Source organism: Triturus cristatus, chromosome 8 (assembly GCF_964204655.1).
Source record: "Triturus cristatus chromosome 8, aTriCri1.1, whole genome shotgun sequence".
Lineage (NCBI taxonomy): Eukaryota > Metazoa > Chordata > Amphibia > Caudata > Salamandridae > Triturus > Triturus cristatus.
Window position 1 is genome coordinate 1,637,129,253 of NC_140591.1, and position 25,528 is coordinate 1,637,154,780.

General features: G+C 44.3%; 1 protein-coding gene across 1 annotated transcript in view; it reads right to left on the bottom strand.

Moving 5' to 3' along the window:
- Positions 1-1,458: 1,458 nt before the first annotated feature.
- Positions 1,459-25,528, bottom strand: part of LOC146808471 (uncharacterized) — a 28,211-nt gene continuing 4,141 nt past the window's right edge. The window contains exon 4 of the mRNA XM_085623957.1: positions 1,459-1,784. Within this exon, the coding sequence (XP_085480083.1) occupies positions 1,459-1,784 (326 nt within the window). The remainder of the gene's footprint in view (positions 1,785-25,528) is intronic.

Here is a 25,528-nt window from a genome sequence, read left to right on the forward strand (position 1 = left end):
TTTATACGCTCCTCTAGGCTGGCCATGCGGCACTTCAACGCCCGACAATTGCACCTACAGGGGGGGCAGCAGTGCTGGATCAAGTGCGGCGGCATGCGGCTGCCAGACGGCGGCACCGTAACGACTGAGGGGCCTGGGCCTGGCTGGGGCCCGGGGCATTGGAGGAGGCTGCAGCTGCTGCCGCCTCCTCCTCCTCCGCCAGAACCACCAGCCACCAGTATTCAGTTTGTATGGCCTCCAGCTTCCGGTGCCAGGCCCTGGCTGCCAACTCCTTCGTGCCTGGATTCCCTTAGAAAAGAGTAGCTATATCAAGAAGAAAAAAGACTATTGTAACAATATACTCTTAGCAAAACAGTAAGACAAATTAATTCTACACATAGCGGCACAGTAGCACTAGCAAGCACAGTACATAACATTTGTGTTATGTATCTATCCTCCCTCTTCCGCGGCCTCTATCATTTGTGGGAGTTTCAGGCATTCAACTACCCATGCATCTGATTCCTATCAGCCACCCATGCATGCATCCCATGTTTCCTTCTCTGCCAGTCATAAATATTACATCTCGCCTGTCCTTCCTCCTTCCACCCTTCTTTCCCTTTTCGTTCAACCCATCCATCAAGGTCATCTAATCTGATCTCATCCATAAAACTTTCACAGCTGAGTTGAAGTCAGATAGAAGAGGCTATTGGTTACCCAACAACACTCCCGCCGCTAATGCTATTGCTAATGCTAAGTAAAGGGTGTCTTCTTCAACCGTTGTTCACAACAACTTCTTACTTACTACGGGCCCGGTTCACAGAACTAATCTGAGACAAAATACTAAACTTACTACTTTTGGTATGCACAAAAGACACTTACTACTTTTGGTATTCTCAGAATGCACTTACTACTTTTGGTTAAACTTACTACTTTTGGTTAAATTTACTACTTTTGGTATTCACAGAAGGCATTTAGTAAGAGTAAAGTTAGGACTCCTAACTTTACAACTAGGATTGCAAAGATAGAGGGAGGATAGAAAAGCAGGCCCAGAACCATAGCAATAGAGTGAAAAACAAGATGGCCATTTGCCCATTGCGACAGCATGGGCAATGCGACAGCATGGGCAAATTCCCGCGATATTCCCACCTGAGCACGCAAAAAGCTTCGCGAACAGGTAATACGCGTTCCCGAACAGGAAATACTCATCGCGAACGGGCGGGAGCACACAATATGCGACCCATAACAGGAAATAAGCATCGCGAATGGGCGAGACAAGTGAAAAACAAGATGGCCGGGCCCATTAGCAACCGCAAGGGCAAGTTCGCGAGATATTTCCTCACGAGCACGCAAACAGCGTCTCCCAAACAGTAAAAACACATTGCGAAAGGGTGGAACAAACAATTACGCGCGCTCGCGGAATTCTGCGTAGCTCGCGGAGATTTTTTACTGTACTTTGCGTAATGCAAATTCCTCCCGCTCCTATAACTTCTTACGGCCAGCGACTTTCACTGCAATGCTTGATAGCAACAGGACTTGCTCTGGCCTCTTCCACCGCGGCTCCAAGCTCTTCTTCCGCTGAAAATTCCTGATTGATATAAAATCTCCAGGCTGAATGTCATGGCTGGGTCCCTCCGGGATAGGAGGCAGGGAATCCCGGACCTGTTGGTGAATAGAATGTAAACTTTTGGTTAACTGGCCAATATAATCCAGCAACACAGGATACTCAATATCAGAGAACCAACGAGGACGTGAGACGCCCCAGACATTTGCTGGGCGTCCAAACATGTCCTCATACGGTGACAATCCTGTTTTGGAATGAGATGTTCTTGTTGACAAAAGTGCTAATGGTAAAGCATCTGGCCTTTAACCCTGTAGTCTCCTGTATTTTCGCCAGTTTGAGCTTGAGAGTACCATTGTATTTCTCAACCAAACCTGCTGACTGTGGATGATTGGCAGCATGAAATGTTTGCTTTATGTGCAAACCTTCACAAATCAATTGAATCACTTTTGCATTAAAATTAATCCCTTGTCACTCCAGATAACTTAGGGCATGCCAAAAAAGGAAACTCTTTCAGGAGTACCTATGCAGTCGTAATGGCCGTATTGTCTTTAGGGGGGTAAGCCTCGACTCATTTACTGAATGCAAAAACAACCATCAAAACATACCTCAAATTTTTGCATCTTTTCAACTCTATATAGTCCATTTGAAGGGCCTCAAACGTGGAAGGTGCAAAGTTACCAGGGGGAGTAGGGGTGCCTTTCCCAGGATTATGCATCATGCATACCATGCAGTACATCACTAAGTATGTGACTGTCTTAGCGATATTATCATTCTGCCATTCGGGATCTAAGAATTTACAAATGCCTTTGGCACTAATATGAGCTGGACCATGGGCCATAGTAACCACAGGAAGAACATATGCATCTGCAACTTCCATCTATGTTTCCCTGATTTATCGATCCAACATCCTTCATCATTGAATTTTAATGTACTTTCCTGCCACACTGGTAATTCTTCTATTGTGGCTTCACTTTGTATCTCCTATACACTTTCAAGAGTGTCTTCAAACATAACATCTTCAGGAACCCACCTAGCTGGACCTGCTACAAACATTCTTTTCATTTTTTTTGGGCTCTTTCCTTAGCTGTCTGATCAGCAAAAGCATTTCCCCAAACCACATCATCAATGACCTTCCGGTGGAAGCTACACTTCACTATTGCTGATTTCTTAGGAAGTGACAAAGCAAACAAAAGCCTCAATATAAGGTGTCCATGTTGAATCTTTGTGCCATGGGATGTAGGAAACCCTCTCTCAGCCCAGAGTCCCCCAAAATTATGTGCGACCCCAAAGGCATACTAGCTGTCAATATAGATATTGACAACCATTCCCTCACTCAATTCACAAGATTGAATAAGGGCTGCAAGCTTAGCAGCTTGAGCCGATTGATTAGGGACCCGTAATGTCTCTTCTACTGTTCGCAGTGTGGTAAAAGAATACGCTGCAGTTTTAGTGACATCTGGTAATTTAAAACAAGAGCCATCGACATATAATTCCCCTTGCGAGTCAGATAAGGGAACATCAGTCAAGTCTACCCGTCCTTTTGTCACTTCTTCCGTCCGGAAAATACAGCCATGTTTGTCGACCTCTTCACTCTCAGAAGGGATGGGTAGTAACGTGGCTGGATTCAGAGTAGCACATCTTTTGATCGTGATATGTTTAGCAAACAATGTCAATTCATAGCCAGTAAAACGTGCACTGGTAAGGTGCTGTGTCTTTGTCTAATTCAAAAGCGTGTCCAGAGCATGGGGTACCATGACTCTGAGATCAGTATCCAGTACAAGTCCAGCCGATTGTCTGATCGAGGTGGCCACAGCTGCGACCACTTTTAGACAACTTGGGAGGGCTCTCGCGAAGGGATCAAGCACTACAGAGAAATAAGCACAGGGCAGTTGCTTATCCCCAGATTTTTGTGAACAGAAAGTGCGCAACCAGCCATCTCATGGACACACAACACAGACAGTTTCCCATAATTAGGTGAGAAACAGAACTCTTTGTTGCACCTGTATCCACCAAAAATTCCTTAGTCGAGCCATGCAAATCTACAGTGACATAAGGACCACTCTGATTTACAGGTAACAGAACTGGTCGCTCAAGCTGTCCTAGCTGTAAGACATCCCTGTGACCTCATCTGTATCATAATCATCACGATAATACTATCCATCATGAGGGTCATCAAAGTAATTGTTATCAGAATAACCCTGTGAGACTGCAGCGGCCTGAACCCTATCAGCCCCTTGACCTTGTAACCGAAAACCTCACCCTCTAGGAAACGCCACCTTCTGCAAAAGCACAGGACACTCTCTCCACCAATGGCTTACAATATGCACACTGATTGGGCCTCAAAGGTATCTTGGTGGGCAACCTACTAACGCAAGGAAGCTGCCTGGCAAGACCACAACGTCCTCTACCATTTCCTCTAAACGCTTGCAGCAACAGCACCATTGTCTTTAAATCCTTATTCTTTTATCTGTCTTTTCTTTCTATTCCTGATCATGATGTTCATAATATTGAGCCATATTCAAAATAACAGAGGGGGAAGAGGTAGTCCAGGCACCTTTAAATGAGTCGCAATTTCAGGATGCAAATTAGAAACAAACCTGTCGACAAACAATCAAACACCTCCCTCAATAGACATATCCTGCCCACTATAATCAAAAAACGTATCTTCAAAACGAGAAAAAAAATCAGACACACTTTCATCCTGTCATGAGCGCGATTCAGGTAGCGCACTGTCAATAGATTGGAACGCTTCGTTGGGCAATTCCGTTTCGATTCACAGAAACTACATTACCCATGAACCCTCGCGCGTCACGTATGACATCGCAAGAAGACGGCATAAGGAGGAAGTGGTTCCCCGAGCCATTGTCGGAAATTCCTCATCCACACCGGGTCTCCTGCAGCAGTTCCTGGTTTCAGCAGTGGCTGTCTGGTAAGGTTGCTCTGCACCAATCTTTGTTCTTCCCTACCATCCTCCGTTGGTGAGCGTTCTGCTCGTGCGGAGGCTGGCTAGTTCCTTGGATATATTACTCGGCCGGCATTTTTGTCTGACGGCGAGGGAATTAGCATTTCCTTGAGGTGCTCGGCCTGCATTATTGGCCGGCGGGGGGATTTGTGTAGAGCGGTTCTGTTACGCTCTTATCTGGGAAATTACTTGGTTCCTTGCTGCCATATTCTTCAAAGGCACAACCCCTTACGATCTCTGTACTTTTGCATTACCGCATTACTTCGTATACTTCTATGTAAGACGTATTACACAGGAAGTAATTTTCTTATACTTTCTAATGGATCAACAAAGCTTTACAAAAGGATAAAGTTTCACATGTCGAATTACCTGTCCTGTGGGTGAGGTTACACAGGAGTGTGTGTTGTGATATTACGTGGAGGATTGATAAGTCTTGTAACAAGTGTTATTCTGGCTCTATTTTAACAGGGGTTTATACGAGTGGTAGAGGACTGCGCTCTATCCCTGTGAAGTATAGTGGAGTCTAGATACAGGTAGGTTCATGGTGTATGTCTGGTGTACGGTTGCTGTTATGTTTTGTTCCTATAGAAAAAGAGTGAGCTCATGAGTATGTGGCTATATGTTCTTTTTCATTCCTGCAGATATAACATGACAAGTACCATCCACACAGAAGGTACCACCTTCTATCCAAGCGACAACCTCTACAAGGGTCATTTATTTTGTTTTACTTCTATGTATTCCATGATTTGACAGTAAGGAATAGGAGGTGTTCATCTGTGTGTTTTTTCTTTTTACAGATCTCCCTCCCTGCTGTTCCCTTCCTTTCCTTCCCCCACTTGATTCTTCCGATGACCTGTGCCGTAACGGCTTTTAGGCTTGGGTAGATCAAGAGGTGGACCACTCCTGGCTACAAACCAATCCTGAGGACTGACCACTGTTACACATCCTTCTTCTGTCGATAAGCCGTCAACTTGTCCCAACTTACTTTCTTTGGCGAAATTAGAGAATGCATATATGTAATAATGCGGCCCGGTAAAGCAAGTATCTTGGCTTATCATCTGGCTTTCTGATCCTATCCTTTAATTACATCCCATGTACCACCCAGCTCCGCAACATGGTCTTGAGTATGAACTTGTATCCAAATATCAACCAGAATAAGAAGACCAAAGATTAAGAACAGTTCAATATCAGCAAGAGTCATTACAGTAGAAGAGGCAGCTTCAGTCAGTTCTTTATAATAAGCAGTAGGGGCCCGATTCACAGAACTAACTTAAGACAAAATCCTAAACTTACTACCATTTTCGTATTCACAGAAGGCACTTACTCATTTTGGTATTCACAGAAGACACTTACTCACCTCGGTATTCACAGAAGTTAGGAGTCCTAACTTTAGGACTCCTAAATGCCTTCTGTGAATACCGAAAGTCTTAAAATTAGGATTTTTCTCAGTTTAGGAGTCCTAAAGTTAGGACTCCTAACTTTACTACTACTAAACTGAGAAAAATCCAAATTTTAAGGCTTTCGGTATTCACAGAAGGCATTTAGGAGTCCTAAAGTTAGGAGTCCTAACTGTACTACTACTAAATTGTGAAAAATCCTAATTTTAAGATTTCGGTATTCATAGAAGGCATTTAGGAGTCCTAAAGTTAGGAGTCCTAACTATACTACTACTAAACTGAGAAAAATCCTAATTTTAAGGCTTTCGGTATTCACAGAAGGCATTTAGGAGTCCTAAAGTTAGGAATCCTAACTTTACTACTACTAAATTGAGAAAAATCATAATTTTAAGACATTCGGTATTCACAGAAGGCATTTAGGAGTCCGAAAGTTAGGAGTCCTAACTATACTACTACTAAACTGAGAAAAATCCTAATTTTAAAGCTTTCGGTATTCACAGAAGGCATTTAGGAGTCCTAAAGTTATGACTCCTAACTTCTGTGAATACCGAAATGAGTAAGTGCCTTCTGTGAATACCAAAATGAGTAAGTGCCTTCTGTGAATACCAAAATGGTAGTAAGTTTAGGATTTTGTCTTAAGTTAGTTCTGTGAATCGGGCCCTAGGATTTTTTCTAGGGTCAGACAAATGCGCTTTAAGGGATACAACCTCACTCCTCTTCAACGGAGTATACATTCATTGTCCCTGAAAATGGACCGCTACACCCGGTCTGGTAACATTACCGCGCTGGTCCGTTAACTCTGGTATTTCTGGGTGATATATGGGATGGACCTCCCGCATCGGAAACTGAGATACAGAGGTAGGACTCTTCTCATGCAACCTACCCCTATAAGCAATAAATGTCGTAATATTCCCAAAGACTTAGCCAGGCTCCTTACTGCTAGTATATACGTGACCACTGATATCAAATAAAATTTGGCGTGCATCATCCCTAAAATGTTGCTGCCAGAGATTAATTAACGTAGCAGACAGATGATTAAGGGCGTGCTGCTGTACAAAGGGCTCATAATCTCTCATTACTCCCCAAACATCCTCTACACTGTAAATGGGATTACAACCCCACTGCACAGCCTGATTGGCTATTAATTTCTTTTCCTCATCCCACACCTCAGATCGAACAAATGGGCCCATATGCTCCTTAAATTTTGTCAAATCTCTATCCTCAAATCCACTAACTGGCGTTTCACTACTTAAAAATGTTGGGGGATGAAAAACCATAGATGGAGAAACAGCAGAAGTACCAGGTAGAATCGTCACTGGCGGTGTTGCCAGGGGCGAGAGAGCAGGAGGTTTAGGAGTTGAGACAGTTGGTGTGCTAACAGTCACAGTTGCCACAAATGGCAAAGACAAAGAGGGGTCAGGGGTGCTGAAGCCAACACCATCGAATCAACAACAGTAGATACAGGGACAGTTGAAACAGTAGTAGCAGGCTGTGGTGACTATGAGGGAACAACGGGATATATCCTCTGTAAGGTATACAGAGGTGGGGGTCGAGTATATATTAATTCTTCCACAAAAGTGTCATTTTCTTCTTGAGCCAAATACGATTTATCAATTTGCAACAGAAACCTCCAATCTGCACATTCAACTCCTGTCTCCTGTTTTTCTTTGTCATATGCTATAGCTTTCTGAGTCAGCGTCTGCATCATTCCCTTTCGTGCATCTTTTTCCATTTTGAATCTTCTCTGCCTAGCTGCTTTCTGCCACATTCTGAGAGAATCAAAATAGACTGTCTACTTCGTCTCTTAAATAACTGTTCCTGTAAGAACACAATCAACGGCCACTGTAGCTCAGCATTGCCTCTCCTATATTTGTGCCATAATGTACTAAACATAATAGGGCCAAGACCATGCTTCACATACTTATCAAAATTAGGAGTGCCTTCTGGAGGCGCTGGCTGTGCTTCTTCTAATCGAGCATCTGTAGAACAACAGCGATAACAAAAAGAGAAAATCTTACTGATGCCAGGCATTTTCAAAAGGAAAACAAGTTCATTATTTTTGCCTGGCAAAGCAATTGCAAATGCTTTTATCCAAAAACGGTCCTACGACCGGACCAAATTCAAACCACAATGGTACCATATCTACAAAGAATCAAAACAAACTCACCTGATATGAGTAGATCAAATGAACCATTTCTCCACTGCCGGCTCTTCAAATCCAAGGGTTTCACCGTTCAGGACTCCAGTCAAGATGACCACTGGGTGAGTCACCGTTCAGCGGGACAGTAGGTGCAACTGTGAGTATCATGAACTCTTCGCACAAGGATCCCTGATCCGTCAGTCCGTGTCATGGTTCTCAAGGCTCAGGAACGCTTTGCTGACATTCACAAACCCCTGACATTAGCCCCACTCACATACTCACAAATGAATGGTATGAGAGTATGAATGTGGAGGGAAACACGAGGTTACAGTGAAGCCCACAACTCCCACAAGCCACCACGCTGGTATATCGTCAGCACGAGCGGGAGGGAGGAGCATGAACCATATAAGCTGCTCCCTTTCCTGAAGCCGGTGCCTGTCAATCTGTATCCTGTCGAGGTAGAAAAGCAGCCGGAAGATTGTTTTCCATGTACTTGTGTTATCCAGGAGAGGAGCTGAGAAGAAGCCATTCACACTCCCTCCCGCTTTCATCAGACCGTGAAGCCGCGTTCTGAGTCCTGCAGCCATTTTGCTGAGAGCGCTACGATTGCCCATGCATCTTCCACCATCTTCCACCAGTTCGGATGCCGGCTTCGGTATGGAATCAGTAAGTTCCAAAGAGGTGGGGCGGTTGGCGTGGGAGTAACTGGCAATAAGGAAATACAACGGAAGTGTTCTGGTACGAAACTCATTTTTTTTTTATAAATACTTGGAAACTCGTGTGTTGCGGTGGTAGCGACCGTGTTTGAAGGAACCAGTTGGTGAGTCTTGACACTTGTGCTTTAACAAGGATTACCTGAAGGCTCTGGGTTTCCGATCTGCTTCGCTGTGGAGTAACAGCAGGAGCTGCATAACCCCAGGATCAAACTCTTTCTTGCTGCTTCTGTTATAGCTTGGTTAATTTTTAGTATCAGTTCATTACTTTTGACAGCCTCCTGAGGGGTACTTCCTCTTCCAGTTACATTTGCAGAATAGCTCTGAGTATGGTCTTATGAAGAAGAGCTGATGTGAGTGAGGTATATGGGGTGGATGACCTACATTTGTTACCTGTAATGCTATACCTATGTTTGCCTGATAATTTGCCCCTCCTCTCTCATTCTCACTACCACAGATATTTTGTTCCCAGTGAAGAGGCATACACACCGGAGAGACCAGAGTGGAGAGGTCTCCTCAATTGTTTATTATTTTGTCCCTTTTCCCCCTTTCCCCTGAGGGCAGCCTTGCAGGGGGAGTTATACTCTCTTCTCTCTTCTGGTCTGTGTAGGAGGGAGTGGGGAAACTAGTCATCGACCCTGGTGGTTTGTTCAAGAAGTTTTGTGTCTTGTATGGTCTTATGATCTGACAGTCTGAGCAGATGATAGCCTCAACCTCCCTCCCGTCCGTGGAAAGGGGATGGGTCACTCACCCGAAGGAGTACCTATTCGGGCTGCAAATAAAGGAAGTGGCCCGATTAGGGTCACCCGGGTCACTGATGACCACCTCTCAGCCTTCCATACCAAATGTCTGACAGTAGAGAATACAAACCAATAATTGTTTATTCAAAGTACACTCGGAGCGGAGCTCTGTCTGCCCAGTCACTAGGAGTGCTGCAAAGGGACTGACATCAGCAAGCATTGAGTTACATTATGTACATTTCATAACCAATGAAGGCACGCCCACATTGGAATTTTCCAAGCATATGCAGCTAAACAATGAAGTACAGAGAATAAGTTTTGATTCTGAGGCCGGGCACACACTATCTACTACCCAAGGTCACTCTGCCCGTGCCCACCACTGGACTAGTGGGAGAAGGCCTCTATCTAGTGGGAACACCAGGGCATGTCCCAGCTTTCACATACACTGCACCCTGCCCATAGGGGTACCTTGGGCATACCTGAGGGGTGTCCGGCATGTAAGAAAAGGGAAGGTTAGGGACCGGCCAGTGTGTGCACTGGTCAAGTCGACAGGGCAGTTACAAACTGTGCGCAGACTCTGCAGTGGCAGGTTTGAGTTACCGTTTTCAGGGCTACTCACGGGGGTGGCACAAATAGTGCTGCAGGGCTCCGAGTAGCATTCGATTCACCGGCCCAAATAGAAAATTGTGCCACTAATGCTACTTTACATATGATAACACACAAACAAAATTATTTCTATTCTAACACCAGTTATCAAAGCAATGTCATTGTCAGTGAAACACATCATTACAGGGAGTCATTTTCCTGTTTACTTCAGACATTTTCCCCCCAAACTGCAGCTGGGTAGGTCTGATCAGGCAGAGCCTTGGAACATAGATGTCATTTAGGGGTTGCCAGGGGTCGCAGCTGAGACCCCTGACTTGACCCTTGTGACCCCTGGCCTCCAAGATGGCAAAATAGGTGCTTGGAACGCAGAGTCAGTTCATCCTTACAAACATTGATTGGGACTCCACTTTCCTTGGATTTGCTCATTTTTGAATCTCATTATCAGTAAATAATGTTATATTATTCACTATTAATGTAATAAAAATCAAGAAATAGGTTTAGTCTCCGTAAAATATACTGTCATTGTCAATTGTATTAAAGACATGTTGCACAGTGGCACTGACTGCTGTACAACATGGCTTAAATTTGTTTTTTATAAAGAGCAGTGCCGCAGACAGTGTTGACCCCGCCACAGTCCTTTTTTTTAACTTTAAAGCATGTGGCACAGCGCTGCTGTGTAACATGCTGAAAAAACATTAACATTGCCAATGCTTGTTCTCCATGTAGCCAAGCTGGGCATATTTCTTTTTTTCTGTGTTGAAAGGAAACAGTGGTTCAGAGTGGACAACGAGAAGGAGTGGGGGAGGAGTGAGGGAGCTGAACAGTGCATGAAGTGAATGAGATAGGATATGGCGTATGGGCTAGTCCGGCTAACTCTGAAGTGGGGGACCCAGGTCTGAGTGCCTCAGAAGGGTCAACATCCATTGATTTTGGGCAAATCACTTAATCCCTCCATGCCTAAAAAGGAATGTGTCCTCTGTAATACAACAGGGACTGTATTACACATTATCACTGTTTGCACCTGGCAAACCCTTCAAAAGGTGCGCCGGGCGCAAAGAGTGATAATGCGCCCCATTATGGTGTATGCGCTGCCCCCAGGGCAGCCACGGACTCGCACTGTCCTGTGCGCAGTTCATTTATGTGAAAACATGGAGCAGCTGCTCCGTGTTTTCACAGTGCAGGCGGCACACACCTGCACCTGCAAAGGGGTATAGAGATCCCCATGCAGGTGGGTGTACTCAGTGACTACAGCTGCCTGCAAGGGGATGTCTGGGGGTTTCATGGGACCCACTTGACCCCATGCAGAGGGCTGCTCTCAGGAAGCGCTTTCACAGTTCGCCACCTTTTAAATGGCACACTGTCAGCGCGCATCCTGAGGGCTTCTTTGACTCTGGCCAGGGTGCACAGTCAAAGGATTTTTATGTCAAGACAGGAGGCTAGCATTATGCATAATTAACTTTATTTGCTGCTTCTGAGCAGCAATAATTAAAAGCTTAATAGAACCCAAAAAACATCACAGTAACAAAACATATAGTTCAGTCCCATCAATAGTCTGTGCCCTCCATTTTCCTCATCTTTTGTTTGCTGCTTCTGAGCAGATAAGTATTTGGACATTGTTGTGTGAATTTTTTACACAGATAGTATTTTAGGTTTGAATGTTTGCTTAAGATTGACTGGTAATACCCAATTTATGGGTGTATGCGGTATTTAATTGGTTAATAACGGATTGTTTCAAATTTAAATGACGCTTTATTCATAATGACACTGCATCATCGAGCACACAGTAACATTGCAACAGAGTTAATATTAGAAATGTGTATATAGAGCACTGTACCATAAAATTGTGTCACTGTATCAAGCACACAGTAACATCGCTACAGAGTTACTATTAGAAATGCAGATCCAGAGCACTGTAACAAAACATAATGACACTGTATCATCGAGCACACAGTAACATTGCTACAGAGTTAATGTTAGAATTGTGTATACAGAGCACTGTAACATAACATTGTGTCACTGTATCATTGAGCACACAATAACAGTGCTACAGTGCTACTGTTAGAAATTTATATACAGAGCACTGTAACATAACATTGTGCCACTGTATCTTCGAGCACACAGTAACATCGCTACAGAGTTACTATTAGAAATGTGTATATAGAGCACTGTACCATAAAATTGTGTCACTGTATCAAGCACACAGTAACATCGCTACAGAGTTACTATTAGAAATGCAGATCCAGAGCACTGTAGCAAAACATAATGACACTGTATCATCGAGCACACAGTAACATTGCTACAGAGTTAATGTTAGAATTGTGTATACAGAGCACTGTAACATAACATTGTGTCACTGTATCATTGAGCACACAATAACAGCGCTACAGTGCTACTGTTAGAAATGTATATTCAGAGCACTGTAAAATAACATTGTGTCACTGTATCATCGAGCACACAGTAACAATCCTATAGAGTTACTATTACACATGTGTATTCAGAGCACTGTAACATAAAATTGTGTCACTGTATCATCAAAAAATGCAGATCCAGAGCACTGTAACAAAACATAATGACACTGTATCATCGAGCACACAGTAACATTGCTACAGAGTTAATGTTAGAATTTTGTAGTAACATAACATTGTGTCACTGTATCATTGAGCACACAATAACAGCACTACAGTGCTACTGTTAGAAATGTATATTCAGAGCACTGTAAAATAACATTGTGTCACTGTATCATCAAGCACACAGTAACATCGCTACAGAGTTACTATTAGAAATGCAGATCCAAAGCACTGTAACAAAACATATTGACACTGTATAATCGAGCACACAGTAACATTGCTACAGAGTTAATGTTAGAATTGTGTATACAGAGCACTGTAACAAAACATTGTGTCACTGTATCATTGAGCACACAATAACAGCGCTACAGTGCCACTGTTAGAAATGTATATTCAGAGCACTATAAAATAACATTGTGTCACTGTATCATCGAGCACACAGTAACATCGCTACAGAGTTACTGTTAGAAATGTGTATACAGAGCACTGTAACATAACTTTGTATATCTGAATCATCGAGCACACAGTAACATCGCTACAGAGTTACTGTTAAAAATGTGTATACAGAGTACTGTAACATAACACTATGTCACTGTGTCATCGAGCAAACAGTAACATCGTGAAAGAGGTACTGTTAGAAATGTGTATACAGAGTGCTGTAACATAACATTGTGTCACTGTATTGAGCACACAGTAACATTGCTACAGAGTTACTGTTAGAAAGGTGTATAGAGAGCATTGTAACATAATATTGTGCCACTGTATCATCGAGCAGACAGTAACATTACTACAGAGTAACTGTTAGGAATGTGCTTTCAGAGCACTGGAACATAACAATGTGTCACTGAATCATCGAGCACATAAGAACATCAATACAGAGTTACTACTAGAAATGTGTATACAGAGCACTGGAAGATGACATTGTGTCACTGTATCGAACACACAGTAACACCGCTACAGAGTTACAATTAGAAACATGGATACAGAGCACTGTAATATAACATTGTGTCACTGTATCATCGAGGACACGGTAACATTGCTACAGAGTTACTGTTAGGAATGTGCTTTCAGAGCACTGTAACATAACATAATGTCACTGTATTGAGCACACAGTAACATTGGTACAGCGTTGCTGTTAGAACTGTGTATACAGAGCACTGTAACATAACATTGTATCACTGTATCATCGAGCACACAGTAACATTGCTACAGAGTTACTATTAGAAATGTGTATACAGAGCACGATAACATAACATTGTATCACTGTATCATTGAGCAAATAGTAACATCGCTACAGAGTTACTGTTACAAATGTGTATACAGAGTACTGTAACATATTGTTGTGTCACAGTATTGAGCACACAGAAACATCGCTACAGAGTTAGTGTTAGAAATGTGTATTCAGAGCACTGTAACATAACATTGCGTCACTGTATCAAGCAATAAGTAACATTGCTACAGATTTACTGTTAGAAATGTGTATTCAGAGCATTGTAAAATAACATATTGTCACTGTATAGAGCACACTGTAACATCGCTACAGAGTTACTGTTAGCAATGTTTAAACAGAGCACTAAATCATAACATTGTGTCACTGTATCATCGAGCACGCAGTAATATCCCTAGAGAGATACTACTAGAACTGTATATACAGAGCACTGTAACATAACATTGTGTCACTCTATCATCGAGCACATAGTAAAATTGGTACAGAGTTGCTGTTAGAAATGTGTATACAGAGCAGTGTAACATAACATTATGTCACTGTATCATTGAGCACACTGTAACATTGCTACAGAGTTACTGTTAGGAATGTGTATTCAGAGCACTGTAACATAACATTTTGTCATTGTATTGAGCACACAGTAACATCAGTACAGAGTTACTGTTGCAAATGTGTATACAGAGCACTGTAATATACAATGGTGTTATTGTATCGAGAACACTGCAACATTGCTACAGAGTTAGTATTCAAAATATTTATTCAGAGCACTGTAACATAATAATGTGTCACTGTATCGAGCACACAGTAACATTGCTACAGAGCTACTATTAGAAATCTATATACACAGCACAGTAACATAACACTGTGTCAATGTATCGAGCACACAGTAACATTGCTACAGAGTTACTGTTAGGAATGTGTATTCAGAGCACTGTAACGTAACATAATGTCACTGTATTGAGCACACAGTAACATCGGTACAGAGTTACTGTTGCAAATGTGCATACAGAGCACTGCAAGATAAAATGTTGTCACGGTATCGAGCACACAGTAACATCGCTACAGAGTTATTGTTAGAAATGTATATTCAGTAGGCCTGGGCCAAAATTCCGTTCCGTTCGCGGAAATTGCGATATTTTGGCATTCTCGCGTTCCGCGGAAAGCGTGAAAATGTCAAAATTTCCGCATTCCGCAGCTTAGCGATCATTTTTTTCTTGCTCGCGCTGTAAAACAATACATTCTCGCGCGCGCGCGATCGCCTTACCTGAATCCCTGCGTTCTCCGACAAGTTTTCTTGACCCGGTCGCGTTCTCCACGAGATGTTGGATTTTGGTAGCCATTTTGCGCTGTCTCGCGAGAGTTCGCGGCCGCATTCAAGTCATTTTTCACGCGATCACGTCATTTGTCGCGCGATCACGTCTTTCTTCTCGCGATCATGCACCGCGCGAGTATGAGAAGATTGAGATCTCGAACATGTCATTCTACATCGCGAGCCAGAGAATGAGGACGCGGGCACATGAAATCGAACGCGAACAGGAGAAAGAGACCGCGAACACGTCATATCCAGCGACAGGGACAAAGAAGAGAACGCGATCATATCGTTTTCGACACGCCGGCGGAAGTAATGTGAAGCTGGAGAACTCAACAACGTAAAATTTACAATTTGGAGAGGAATATCGGCTCTAGCAGCATGAAACCATCTGCAAATACTGATTTTGGATGAAAAGAACTCCTTACATTCACATTTGGCTTTCCTTTTTTGTGCAAGGAGTCATTTTTTTTTTACAAGGTGGAGAGAGGGAGGAAGTGACACAGATTCTCCAACTTCCTGTTTCTGTCCAGCAGGCTCCTCCCAGGGCTTTGTCCATCTCCTGCTCATTCTGCCTTTGGATTTGGAGCTGGAAAGATCACTCTTTTTGTCTGCTGCATCATTGCAATTGGATTTCAGGATTTTTGGAATAGGATATTTTACAAGTAAGTGGTTGTTGTGTTTGATTGTGGGCATTGCAGTTGTTGTGTAACTACAATTTATTTTTGATAATTAATTATCATCATTCCTTTTTTTTTTTTAATTTATTTTAATTTTGTGGGTTGTAGTAGTAGGCCCGAGCTAGCCATGGGCATGGCCTCATGGGTGTGTGTGTGCATGATGAAGCAACTGTTCCTTTTGTTTTTTGAATATATTTCATTTTCAATCACATTTAGGGCATGGATGGCATTGGATTGAGTTGGGGAAGTGTGTTTTTTGGGGTGGCCTTGCTGATGTTGTTGGGCCTGGACATGTGGCTGGTGGCCATTTTGAGGCCTAGGCCTGCAAGCTTGCCTGGCCTTGTCTGCCAGCAGGCCTGCTTTCATCCACTGCTACCAGAGCAGGTAGCCACAGCTTTAGTAATCTACTGTTTTCTGTGTGCTCTGTTGAATTTAGACATCATTTTGGGCATGGATGGCATTGGATTGAGTTGGGGAAGTGTGTTTTTTGGGGTGGCCTTGCTGATGTTGTTGGGCCTGGCCATGTGGCTGGTGGCCATTTTGAGGCCTAGGCCTGCAAGCTTGCCTGGCCTTGTCTGCCAGCAGGCCTGCTTTCATCCACTGCTACCAGAGCAGGTAGCCACAGCTTTAGTAATCTACTGTTTTCTGTGTGCTCTGTTGAATTTAGACATCATTTAGGGCATGGATGGCATTGGATTGAGTTGGGGAAGTGTGTTTTTTGGGGTGGCCTTGCTGATGTTGTTGGGGCTCCCCATGTGGCTGGTGGCCATTTTGAGGCCTAGGCCTGCAAGCTTGCCTGGCCTTGTCTGCCAACAGGCCTGCTTTCATCCACTGCTACCAGAGCAGGTAGCCACAGCTTTAGTAATCTACTGTTTTCTGTGTGCTCTGTTGAATTTAGACATCATTTAGGGCATGGATGGCATTGGATTGAGTTGGGGAAGAGTGTATTTTGGGGTGGCCTTGCTGATGTTGTTGGGGCTCGCCATGTGGCTGGTGGCCATTTTGAGGCCTAGGCCTGCAAGCTTGCCTGGCCTTGTCTGCCAGCAGGCCTGCTTTCATCCACTGCTACCAGAGCAGGTAGCCACAGCTTTAGTAATCTACTGTTTTCTGTGTGCTCTGTTGAATTTAGACATCATTTTGGGCATGGATGGCATTGGATTGAGTTGGGGAAGTGTGTTTTTTGGGGTGGCCTTGCTGATGTTGTTGGGCCTGGCCATGTGGCTGGTGGCCATTTTGAGGCCTAGGCCTGCAAGCTTGCCTGGCCTTGTCTGCCAGCAGGCCTGCTTTCATCCACTGCTACCAGAGCAGGTAGCCACAGCTTTAGTAATCTACTGTTTTCTGTGTGCTCTGTTGAATTTAGACATCATTTAAGGCATGGATGGCATTGGATTGAGTTGGGGAAGTGTGTTTTTTGGGGTGGCCTTGCTGATGTTGTTGGGGCTCGCCATGTGGCTGGTGGCCATTTTGAGGCCTAGGCCTGCAAGCTTGCCTGGCCTTGTCTGCCAACAGGCCTGCTTTCATCCACTGCTACCAGAGCAGGTAGCCACAGCTTTAGTAATCTTAATCTACTGTTTTCTGTGTGCTCTGTTGAATTTAGACATCATTTTGGGCATGGATGGCATTGGATTGAGTTGGGGAAGTGTGTTTTTTGGGGTGGCCTTGCTGATGTTGTTGGGCCTGGCCATGTGGCTGGTGGCCATTTTGAGGCCTAGGCCTGCAAGCTTGCCTGGCCTTGTCTGCCAGCAGGCCTGCTTTCATCCACTGCTACCAGAGCAGGTAGCCACAGCTTTAGTAATCTACTGTTTTCTGTGTGCTCTGTTGAATTTAGACATCATTTAGGGCATGGATGGCATTGGATTGAGTTGGGGAAGTGTGTTTTTTGGGGTGGCCTTGCTGATGTTGTTGGGCCTGGCCATGTGGCTGGTGGCCATTTTGAGGCCTAGGCCTGCAAGCTTGCCTGGCCTTGTCTGCCAGCAGGCCTGCTTTCATCCACTGCTACCAGAGCAGGTAGCCACAGCTTTAGTAATCTACTGTTTTCTGTGTGCTCTGTTGAATTTAGGCATCATTTTGGGCATGGATGGCATTGGATTGAGTTGGGGAAGTGTGTTTTTTGGGGTGGCCTTGCTGATGTTGTTGGGCCTGGCCATGTGGCTGGTGGCCATTTTGAGGCCTAGGCCTGCAAGCTTGCCTGGCCTTGTCTGCCAACAGGCCTGCTTTCATCCACTGCTACCAGAGCAGGTAGCCACAGCTTTAGTAATCTACTGTTTTCTGTGTGCTCTGTTGAATTTAGACATCATTTAGGGCATGGATGGCATTGGATTGAGTTGGGGAAGTGTGTTTTTTGGGGTGGCCTTGCTGATGTTGTTGGGGCTCGCCATGTGGCTGGTGGCCATTTTGAGGCCTAGGCCTGCAAGCTTGCCTGGCCTTGTCTGCCAGCAGGCCTGCTTTCATCCACTGCTACCAGAGCAGGTAGCCACAGCTTTATTGATGAAGTGTTTTCTATGTGATCTGTTGAATTTTTAGACATCACCTTCCTGAGAGTGTAGTGTGGCTGTACACAGTACTAGTAGTATAACATAGCTCTAGTTAAAAAAAATTCATAAATGGCTAGACTATCTTTTGTTTGCACTAGTACAGTACTAAGCAACTGAACCACAAAAACAAATGCAACATTTCACTGATGTTCTTCTCCTGTCTTCTTTGCTTTTAGGTGCACAAAAGACAGAGTAGGAGGTGTCATCGGCATCACCTGGCTACCCGTTGTACTGCCAGCCAGACAGAAGTCCTGCTGCGCATCACGCCCACGTGTGACCAGAACTTGTTGTGCATCTGCCTCCTGCCAGACGTCGGAATAAGATGGCCCCAAAGAAAGGTACCAGGTCCAGTACCAAGAAAGTTGCTGGTGAGAAGAAGGAACAGAAAAAGGAAGTGCCATTAACCACGACTGGTGGTGTGCCGGCCAAGGTTTTTTTTGGCACCAAAGCGTTGTCCGGGAACCAAGCTGGGAGCAGCACAGCGGTCCAGCAACCCCACCAACCTAGGCCCAAGGGCTTTACTGTCGCAGAGGTAGCCAGTCTACTAACGGGCAGCGATGTTGAAGAAATGTCATTACCGCAAAGTAGTACACAATCAAGTTCAACGCAGGCGCAAACTCAGCAGATCAGTGTGCAGCCGCCGCAACAAGAACAGCAGCAGCAGCCGCCGCAACAAGAACAGCAGCAGCAGCCGCCGCAACAAGAACAGCAGCAGCAGCCGCCGCAACCAGAACAGCAGCCGCCGCAACCAGAACAGCAGCCGCCGCAACCAGAACAGCAGCAGCAGCCGCCGCAACCAGAACAGCAGCAGCAGCCGCCGCAACCAGAACAGCAGCAGCAGCCGCCGTAACCAGAACAGCAGCAGCAGCCGCCGCAACCAGAACAGCAGCAGCAGCCGCCGCAACCAGAACAGCAGCAGCCGCCACAACAGCCCACCATAGTAGTTGTTGCTCCTGACGTAGGGGCATTTCAGGAAATCGAGCTTCCTGCAGACAAAGCGGAGCGAAGTCAAACCACTGTTTCAGAACATCTATTGTCTTCCAGACCACCAGCAAGGAAAAGGAGGCTTAGTCCATCATCTTCTTCTTCAAGCCCCGCTTCTGATGATCGTGATGACACTTGGGTCCCACCAGCTCGGTCTGAGAGTGAAGTACGCCACAAGACATTGCTTCTGAAAAGGAAGGTCCCAGAAAAACTTAGAGTTATGGAGGTAGATGTAGAAGAGGGGGGTGATGATGTTGATGAAGACGAGCCAGTCATCACGCACATTACTCCCGCCCCAAAGGGATTCGAGACCGACATTCTAACCCTATCCAGAAAGGCTGCTACTGAGCGGGATGTAGCACGGATCTCACCAACACAGGTTACACCACCACTACCTCCAGCTGCCATATTTTCCAAGGCCCGGCAGGGACCTACATCCAGCTCAACCACCTCAGTAGGAAGTGGTAGTAAAAGTCACAGTGTAGGTGGACAGGGTCACATATTTTCAAGCACCCCCTCAAGTTCATCTGGTGTTGAAAGTGGCACATCCAGCAGTGCCAGAAAGTTCTCCTCCCCAGTTTGGGACTTCTTTTCTGTTAGCGCCAAGGAGGAGAACGTTGCTATATGCGCAATTTGTCGGCAAGGTGTTCGGCGTGGTAAGCTTGGTACAAACTATGGTACCGGAGGACAAACAAGTCATCTCAGAATACACCACACTATTGTGTGGGAGGATCACCTACTTAAGTTAAAAGAAAGTAGGAAAACTAAACCCTTTGAAGTTGGTCAGGAATCAGGGAGCGATATTATTGTGGTGGCAGGTGAAGAACAGGGAGGCATTTCTAGCCTTGTCTCCAGTAGTGCAGTCACTGCAGTGGTAACGCCCACATCCTCCTCAGTAACATCAGAGTGGCACTGCAGTAAGAGCCATACTCAGAGTGTGGGTGAGACACCAAGGCGACCGGCGAGTACCTCAATGAGACAATCTGTGTCGTTGAGCCTTAGTGGGTTAATGGCACCACTAAGGAAAGTAAGCCAGCCTACCATTGACAGCATGTTTAGGTTGGAGGGGCAGTTACAACGCAACCACCCAACGGCACGATTGTACAATGCGAAGCTGGCTAAAATGTTAGCGCTGGACCTTCTTCCTTTTTCATTTGTGGAAGGGGTGGGTTTCCTTGAATTTGTGTCTGCCATCTGCCCGAAATGGAAAGTTCCAAGCCGGTCCTATTTTGCAAGAATTGCTGTTCCGGCACTACATCATGATGTGCTGGAATTGGTTGGACAAGCTTTGCAGAAGAGTGCTGTGCACAATATCCACCTGACAACATACATGTGGACCAGTTGCCAAGCCACAGATTACATGTGTATCACTGCACACTGGATCTCTTTTGTGGGGGTTAAAGATCAACTATCTGCACGAGGTGTTGTTGACACAGCTGCGATTTTTGAAGGTACTCGGAAACATGCAACTGTAGCCATGTTCGCCATGGAGAAATCTCATACGGCTGAAAACATTTTAGAAGAGTTTCGCACCAAGGTTTTGGAATGGCTGCAGCCCAGAGGGCTTGGTATTGGTTTTGTTGCCACAGACAATGGCAGTAATGTACTTAAGGCCATGGAACTTGGTTCCTATTTCAGGGTTCCGTGTTTGGCACACTGCATAAACATTATAGTGCAAGACTTTCTGAAAAAAGAACCCATAGTAAGCAATTTACTGTCCATCTGCCGAAGAATATGCACTCATTTCAGCCATTCTTTTAAAGCTCGGAAGCAGCTGAGGATCCTCCAACGTGAGCGTAGGGTGCCAGTCAAGGCACTCATCCAGGAGGTGGCAACACGTTGGAACTCAACGTATTACATGCTTGATCGTCTGTACGAACAGCACAGGTCACTCAATGATTATGTCTGGTACAGAAGCAGTGATGCTAGTGTTAAAGGCAGGACCCTTCAGAGGGAGCAATGGACCCTAATTCAATGCCTCACTGAGATGCTGTCTCCTTTTGAGGTCTTCACACGTGAAGTCAGCAAGGAGGACTGTACAATGGGCCAAGCTATCCCATTGTTGCAAATGCTAGAGCATGAGCTGAATAATGTGTCTGAATCCTACAAAGGTGTAGAGGACAGAAGGCAAGCCCATGACTTGGTGGAGAGCTTATCCAGGCGCTTATCAGAAAATTTAAGGATACAAAATAAAATTTTGTCACAAGAACATTACATTTGTGCCACAATTCTGGATCCACGTGCAAAATTAGGACTATTCCATTCTTTTTCCGACACTGATGTTGCCCGCTACAAAAGTTGTATAGCTGAAGCAGCCATCAAGTTTGAAAACGAAGGGCTGCTAATTAAAAGCCCGCCACATCAACCCACAACAAGTACTGATACTGAAGCAGGCCATGCAGAATCAAGTGCAACTTCGTCGGCTGAGGGCAGTGCGGTTGGCTCACAATCGCAACACTCACCATCACCATCGACTACAAAAACAATAACTGGATCATTCTGCCGAGTACAATCATTATCAGATTGGTATGTAAAGATGGGCCTTAAGCACAGTGCTGATGCACAGAAAAAACAGCACAAAAGCTTACCAGCAGCAACCCTGAACATTGAGCGGATGGTCCAGGCCTATCTGGACGACCCAACAGAGGTGTACGTTGATCAAAACCCAGTGCAGTATTGGCATAGGAAAAGGTCTGAATGGCCACAGCTCAGCAGGCTGGCGATAAGCTATCTGGCTTGCCCTGTCGCAAGTGTCTCTTCCGAACGTGTTTTCAGTGCTGCAGGTTCCATTGTAACCTTGAGAAGGACCAGTCTATCTCCCAAAAACGTGGAGAGGTTAACAATGATCAAAATGAATCAGCACTTCATACCACCGAATTACACAATGCATGAATCAACAGAGGAAGATGAGGGCAGCGGCTCAGGTGACGGAAGTATTGTGTCAGATGATTACCTACTACTGGAAGATCCCCCAGAGTTTGAGGATGAGCTATACTTCCCTGACAATTAGGCTCGCACTTACTGTCTTCCTCCCTTTTTTCCCCCTTTGTTTGTGTCTGTTGTTCCGGTTATAAACTTGTGAATCGCAACCAATGCATTATCACCGTCTTCTAATCTTCTAATTTAAGATACAAGTTTCAGGTGTCTGCCATTTGACACTACAGTCCTCAGAATCCAGCTCCTCCGCTCGATCATACTGCATCTCCTGGTCATTTCCATTTCCCTCATGAATGATGATTGGATGATGGTAACAACAAATTCAAACTTTCCTCGTCCTTCCAAAACAAGTGGACCATGAATCTGATGACTTCTATAGCTATCCTCCTTCAGAGCCGAGAGAGACTGGCCATTAACTGAAAATAAGATGCAACAGGTAATGATTGATGCCATGCATTGTCCGCAGAAAAGCAGACTGAGTGATGTAGATTTTGTTGTGTGTGTTGCGCATGAATGAATTGATGTAATTGTGCACTGCCACTAATCAACATTCTACAGAACACACTAATTTTCCTCTTCTGGCAAACAAGAAATGTGTACTTCTCCTGCATCTTGGTGATACATTGCTTTTAATTCAATACAGGAAGGGGACTCACTCAATCGGCGCAATGCAAATGACTGTGACTTAACAGCACCGTCCATCATGATGATGGCGAAAGAGACGGCCTGCAGCGTTAACGAGATGAGATGCGACAGGTAATGATTGATGCCATGCATTGGCCGCAGAATAGCAGACTGAATGATGTAGATTTTGTGGTGTGTTGCGCATGAATTGATGTAATTGTGCACTGCCACTAATCAACTTTCTACAGAACACACTAGTAATTACTAATTTTCCTCTTCTGGCAAACAAGAAATGTGTACTTCTCCTGCATCTTGGTGATACATTGCTTTTAATTCAATACAGGAAGGGGACTCACTACATCTGCGCAATGCAAATGACTGTGACTTAACAGCACCGTCCATCATGATGATGGCGAAAGAGACGGCCTGCAGCGTTAACGAGATGAGATGCAACAGGTAATGATTGATGCCATGCATTGGCCGCAGAATAGCAGACTGAATGATGTAGATTTTGTGGTGTGTTGCGCATGAATTGATGTAATTGTGCACTGCCACTAATCAACTTTCTACAGAACACACTAGTAATTACTAATTTTCCCCTTCTGGCAAACAAGAAATGTGTACTTCTCTCCTGCATCTTGGTGATACATTGCTTTTAATTCAATACAGGAAGGGGACTCACTCAATCTGCGCAATGCAAATGACTGTGACTTAACAGCACCGTCCATCATGATGATGGCGAAAGAGACGGCCTGCAGCGTTAACGAGATGAGATGCAACAGGTAATGATTGATGCCATGCATTGGCCGCAGAATAGCAGACTGAATGATGTAGATTTTGTGGTGTGTTGCGCATGAATTGATGTAATTGTGCACTGCCACTAATCAACTTTCTACAGAACACACTAGTAATTACTAATTTTCCTCTTCTGGCAAACAAGAAATGTGTACTTCTCCTGCATCTTGGTGATACATTGCTTTTAATTCAATACAGGAAGGGGACTCACTCAATCTGCGCAATGCAAATGACTGTGACTTAACAGCACCGTCCGTCATGATGATGGCGAAAGAGACGGCCCGTTAACTTAAGATGAGAAGTAACAGGTAATAAATGATGATAATTAATGGCATGCATTGGACACCTGACTCTGAGCTATTGGTCTTTGTGTTTGCTTTGTTTGTTGTGCACAAAGTGATGTCAAAGTGTACTAGTGTTAATCTATCTTTCTGTACACAATAAAGAATGACTCAAGTCAGTAATATTTATATTTCTACTCTTGTTGTGTTATAAAAATTACACTTGTACTGCAGGCCGATCTTCAGTCAGTAGAAGTATCAGAGCTGATGATGAAGTCAGGAGGATGTTTCATGAGTGGCATAAAACGGAAAAGCCTAAAGGTAAACACGTGAACCACAACCACAGCACACCCAAATGTCTGTGTAGAAGTTGAATAGAGTGTAGCGGTGGGATGACTGCAGTGCATTGATTTTACTAACTTTAACTGTAAAATGCTATGTCTGGAATGGATAATGTGCTTTGCGTTTGTCCAACTCTTTGAGAGAAAAAAAAAAAGGACTCTAAAGTGTTAACGTAGGATGTGCTAATGGTAAGCACTGTGGGCCTGATCTCTCCTGTTACTGTTGAAGGTCTATGCTGGAAACAGACTACAGTAGAGATGATGCATATGCATACATGCCACCTCGGAAAGTGTTCTTGTTGCACTACACCATCACTTGTGCATTTGTTTTCACTTTCTTTCTGAATATCCCCTTTGGTTTTCAATCTAAAATTACAGGCCGGGCCTTGTCCAAAACTTTGTAAAACATTACAATGCATATTAATTACCTTACCAATCAATCACCTTTTTATTCCAGCCGGGCAGTGGCGAGTGGTGAGGCGACACACCCAAGATTGATGGACGAGAGGAGCAAGAGGAATGCCGAGATGCAAAAAACCAGTCCACATTTTTGACCAGGATAAGACAGTAACAGTATCCACTTTTCACTTCTTTTAAATAATTTGATTAATATCTTGTATACATTCTTTACAACAGTGTGTTCTTGGAGTTGTTGTTATCAATCATCATTACGCTTGCTCTGTGTTTACGATTCTTCACTACCAATATTTTAAATTTCTATTTGCTATCTGTTAAAGTATTAAGGCCGGAACAGAACAAGAAATAGAAGTGTATGTAATCCGGGTCTCATCATGCATGCATTTCCTTTTTTATACCTTAACATATGGAATGGATATGGTATGGTAGTCTTCAATGATTGTCGTTTGTTTGTCTATGTATGCATACTGTTTTTCTATGTCAAACCTTTCCCAAAATCCCCCTTCCCATCCAATCAACGGACCCTAACCCTCTTCCCCCGGGCTGTGTGACTTATTGTCGAGGTGTAACTAAATTAAATGTACACCAATACTTAATCACACACTTGCTGGGGCGGATGTGGTGAAAGCAACACTACTTCAATTTCAATGCAGAGCGATGATCTTCTTCTGCTTGCCCACCCATGAGTAGGATATTTCACAGGTTATTTTATTTAACAAAGGAACATATACCTCAG